This window comes from Atta cephalotes (assembly GCF_000143395.1).
Source record: "Atta cephalotes unplaced genomic scaffold scaffold00011, whole genome shotgun sequence".
Classification (NCBI taxonomy): domain Eukaryota; kingdom Metazoa; phylum Arthropoda; class Insecta; order Hymenoptera; family Formicidae; genus Atta; species Atta cephalotes.
This window is the reverse complement of record NW_012130075.1, coordinates 3997498-4003085: the sequence shown is the minus strand read 5'-3', so window position 1 is coordinate 4003085 and position 5588 is coordinate 3997498. Positions and strand designations below refer to the sequence as shown.

The 5588-nt window shown below is 31.7% G+C and overlaps 1 protein-coding gene across 1 annotated transcript; it reads right to left on the bottom strand.

Annotated features, from left to right (window-relative positions):
• Positions 1 to 143: 143 nt before the first annotated feature.
• On the bottom strand, positions 144 to 950 carry LOC105617048 (lactoylglutathione lyase). The gene is made up of 3 exons (XM_012198628.1): positions 655 to 950; positions 477 to 544; positions 144 to 331 (listed from the first exon to the last, which is right to left on the bottom strand). The coding sequence occupies exons 1-3, from the start codon at positions 948 to 950 to the stop codon at positions 144 to 146; spliced, it is 552 nt and encodes a 183-aa protein (XP_012054018.1).
• Between the last annotated feature and the right edge of the window lie 4638 nt (positions 951 to 5588).

The following is a 5588-nucleotide window of genomic DNA, read 5'->3' as shown; positions in this document are numbered from 1 at the left end:
TATATATCGAGTTTGATAGTAATCTCTGATTGTTGATTACATAGTAGAACATTACATCCAATACAATGAATTACATTGAATTTCATTGAATTACATTGAATTATATTAAATTTAAGGACTTATTGCTCTGACGCAAGATATATTTAAGCACCTAACATATAATTGGCAATGTTAGCGCCATGTAGGATTTCGATCCAGTAACCATCAGGGTCTTTAATGAAGGCGATCCCCTTCATTTTACCATCATTTGGTTTCTTCACAAATTCAACGCCATACATCTCGAATCTTTGACACGCTTTGTTAACATCAGGTACTGCTATTCCAATATGACCTATTTCAAGAGAGGAAGAAAAATGCGTGATATTTATAAAATTATAAAAATAGTTTCCTTCTTTACATATTTTAATTTTATTTATATAACTTAAATAATATACATTAACTTTAAAAATAGTTAATGTATTTTACAATTTTCTTACCAAATCCTTTGGGATCTATATTTCCATTGTAATATTTTACATCAGGATCTGTTTCAGACCCCCAATTGCTAAAACATACATTAATTTTCATAATAAAATTAAATAAAAATACATTAACTTTTCATAAATTTTCATAAAGTAAAATCTTCAAAAATCATATCATATATTTTAAACTTACTGAGTTAACTCTATGACCGCTTTTCTACGGAATGTCCATTCGATACTTTCTCTACGATCAAGTGGTATTTCATTCTGGTCCTCGTATCCAAGGAAATATAAGGAGAATTGCATTTCTGGAAAATCAAGCTTTTGCAGCAAGGTCATTCCGAGAACTTCAGTATAGAAAGGTAGAGTGATTCTTGGATCTTTTATACGGAACATTGTCTGCTGCATTATATACCCATTTGTTGAAGGGTCTGGAGTTTTACAAAGTTTGCGAACCTCACTGCTGCTCAAACCCAACGGCTCACCCATCTGTAATTCAAGAGACATATCATTATTCTTCCATAGTAATTTCGACTAAAACAATTAACTTAAACGATAATGAATTTTTTTATAAACTAACGAAATTATTTTATAGTAAAATTTTTAATTATATAATTTATCATTATATAATTTATCTCTAATCTCTAATTTCTTTTTGTGTATTAAGCAACAGAAATTATAATTTTATCCATATTAATGAAATATTGAAAGTATTACTGGATGCAAGTTAATAATTAATTAAGTTAATTGAAACTTAAATCACTTTGCTATATCTTTTTAATTTAATTTAATGTACCATTTGAATAATTTCTTGTATGACTATTTATATTATTTTAGTTTCTTACATTACTGGCCAAGTGATATATGATTATACAAGTATATATATAGTGTTGCACACATATAATCTGCTATCATCTAATTATTATCTCTAATGCAGGAGTCGGAAGTCAGTATTACCGCAAGACCGGAAATGATAAGGTGGAAGAAACCTGCAAAATTTCAAGTTAATAAAACTCGTAATAATTTGCAAAACAAATCTGCCAAATCATATATTATATTTGTTTTCAAATATATTGACACTTTTTCATACTTTTATGATCACTATGCTCACAATAAAGTTCAAATCATTAATTTGAGGAGTCATAGTTTTTTTTTTTTGGAAAAGATTCTGTATATTTTTGTTCTGTATAATTTTAGCAATATATAAAATTTAACAATATATATCTTGAATAATATTGCGTTATGATATAATTTTATGGTAAATAAAATATATATAATTTTTGTCTTGTAACTGTGTAATATATGTAAGGTGCCTGATAATAACTGGATCATCTTTATCATGAATAAATACAGCGAACTGAATCAAAGTTCCATACATAATTTTGCAATTTTGACAAAATAGTTAACAATTAATAAGATCGCAAACACACAACGAGATGACCGTCCAACAAGAAGAGATATTTTTTTCGTCAATCCCCGGTTTGTCATTGCCGGCAATGACCTTTGTTATACGCTTTATGCCGAAATTATAACATCGATGTTAAGAAATTGACCAATCATAGCTATTCCTCTGAAGAATGGAATGATTGCGTTTAGCCAGTTTCATAACATCGATGCTATAACTTTGACGTAAAGCGTGCCGAGTAAACGTAATAAATGTCGGCATTGCTGCTTGTAGTAAACACAACTCCCCCCTCCATCCTCTCCCCTTCCAGCACACCAACGTGGCTGGCCGTTGTGGTCGTATTTTGCCGCGCAACTGCACTTAGCGTCTAACAGTAGATGAATTTGATCTTAGAGATTAATTTCTCGTAACTATTACGAAAATTGCGAAGTGCAAGACTTTTCAAGACTGATGTTATCAGTTTAATTCGCTATATCTACTCACGAAAGATAATTCAGGCATTGCCGGAACACTATATATATGTATATAAATATATAATAAAATTAAAACTATACAGAATTACATATATATTACACTTTTTCTTCTTTTGTTTGCATGTGAACAAAAGTTACACTGTTCTATTATGTAGCTCCCATTGTTAAACTATATATTGTTTCACACCGACGCAATACAGACACTGCTTTGTTGCTTTTGTCACGTTTTAAGGATTTATCGACTGCCGCGATTATTTCTGGACCGAAGAGTTTACAGATAAACCATCGCCGCCATTCAAGGACGCGCCTATTCCCGGCATCAATATTCGCTCACCGCCATATGGCAAATTCAAATTGGCTGTAAGAATCGTAGACAATTGTCAGTGATACATATCGATGGCATGTCCAACTTGGTAGCCTATACTTGACACGCAGCATCCAGATCACAGCGTAGAACTGTCTTTTCGATCGTTCCTCGGAATCCTGCTGCGAAGTATATCTCTCGCGAGAACTCGGTCGCATAATTCCGGCTGCGTCATCGCTTTTATCATCGATGTTCGTCGACGCGTCCTCTGCACGCAGACGAACATTAATTCCACTCACTTACCTCTTCCTCGAAAGACGCCAGAGTAACTGGTAACGCCGTACACACGAGGAAAAATGTCACGCGAGTAAACGCGAGAGGAGACTTGAGAGCCCGATGAGAGTACAGCTACGTGCTACGTATGTCGTATACCAAGTACAGACGCTTAATGTCGGCAACGATCTATATATAGCATGCGCATACGCTCGGCGTCATAAAATGTCTTCCACATCAAGTTACACCAATTTTGGGCGTATATACACTAAGCATGCGCATCGTACCTTGTACCTAGATATTGACCGGTGTCGTGATTGTGATTATATTTAAAAAAAATAACGTTATCGTAAAACACTACTCCGATGTGACTTCATGTTTGATATATTGCAATTAAGGTACGTGATACTAAAGTCAAATGATACTAAAGTCAAGGCAAATTATCGACATTTTGCCATTTTTTAATATCTTGCAATTGGATTTATAGAAATGCAAAATTCTTGTATACAATTAAAGTATGTAAAAAATAGCCAGTGCAGATGTTAGCTTTTTACTGAAAACGAAAAAAAGTTAAAAATATCACTTATTTTTGGCATGTACAACTACTGTCACCTGATGGTGATATTTGCTTAATACAACAAGTCTACAATTTATATATACAAGATGAGATAGATTCTCACCGAAGAGACAACATGCACGAACAGCATTGTGCGATTGGAACTAAAATTCAAAATAGAAGAAAAGATTGTTTAAAATTATGTTTTATATCAATATACGATTATATGCAATTATAAATAAAAGTGTTTATCTATCATTGATAAATTATCGACTATCGGTAAATTATTTGACCTTGGTAATAATTGCTCTATATTTTTATTATTATATAAAATAGCAATTTCGGTTGGGAATACGTGCATATCAAAACTGTTAATTTCTATCATCGCGGCAGTGTATATTTCGTTAGGTGAAACCTCATTATCGAACCTCATTACCAATCTATAATTGATTGCGTGATATCACAGACGCTCCGTATTTGAAGGGTAGTTTTATTAAAATGATGCGTCTGATTGGCCTCTTTCAGCCCAGCGATCTTTACTTAGAGCGTGGTATTGTGATTTCTACAAGAAATCGGAAATCCATCGGCTAGAAGAAGAAGAAGAAGGATAGTTTCCAGGGTTGGTAAAAAACATGTTTTAAACGTGTTTTAAACAATTTAAAACATGCTAATTGATATTTTTAATATGTTTTAAATATGTTTTTTTATAATACTGTTTAAAGCATATTCGAAACATTAAAAATATATTTAAAAAAAAATACAATACGTTTCATTCTTAAAAAAAAACATTAGTCTTTACCAACTTCGATATTTTCGCTATCTTTATATACTCCGATGTAGACTTAGAGTGTCCAAAAAATCAAAATAAACGTATAAAATAGAAAGAATAATGTATTTAGATTTCGATCTATTAATAATATGATAACTGTTCCCGGGAGAAAAAGAAGTAGAATGGTAATTAAAATGATCAAAGTAAGTGGGATTTTATCTATAGATATAATTTTTTGATGTATATTTAAAATTGTGGAGATAAAATTAATTGCTCTCATAATAGAAGATATTCCTGCAATATGGAGAGAAAAAGTTATAGTTAAATGATCATTTTCAGATATATTACAGTTATTTAATAAACTAAAAAGAGAACATTCAATATCGGATCAGATTGTAAAGTATTATTTTGCTGAAACATACTTCTATATTAAAATATAACAATGTTTATATATGTAATGCAGTGTCGAATATTGCAGACATTTGCTTATTTCTTAAGAATTGTTTAATATCAATGGTATAAAAGTAATATGTGACGTAAAATATTCAATACAGAACACTTTCAAAGCGTTTAGAATTGCACAACTATCAGATCATCAAAATTCGGTGAAAAATCACCACAGACAAAGATAAAAAGAACCATTTTAAAGCTTGAAAATTGTATTGTAATATATTTTTGACTGTTTTTCAAAAAATTATTATGTATATGGTTCCGTATCTTAACAAAGATCACAATGTTATATATGATTCTTAAAATTACGTATATTCAACAGTCTACAGCTTGATAAAATGTATGTTTTAAAAAAATTTGATACTTTTACATAAAGAAATATAGAGTTTTATCTATACAAAATGTTTCTTATTAATTTCCTTACGATTTTTGTTGATTGATCGATCATGTATAATGTAAATACGTTAATAAAAACACATACATCACACACGCACGCACGCACGCACGCACGCACGCACGCACGCACGCACGCACACACACGCGCATACACACACACACACACACACACACACACACACACACACACATCAATATCAAGTGCTAATACTCTAGATCTTAGCAGCTAGCTATAGCAAAAGAAAATTGCGTAAACCCAAATATATGTATAATACATATAATTATAGCCGATGTTTAATTCACATTGAGATGAGAGAGAGAGAGAGAGAGAGAGAGAGAGTGTGTGTGTGTGTGTGTGTGTGTGTGTGTGTGTGTGTGTGTGTGTGTGTGTGTGTGTGTGTGTGTGTAGTGTAGTGTGTAGTGTGTAGTGTAGTAGTAGTAGTGTAGTAGTAGTAGTAGTAGTAGTAGTAGTAGTAGTAGTAGTAGTATAGTAATAATATA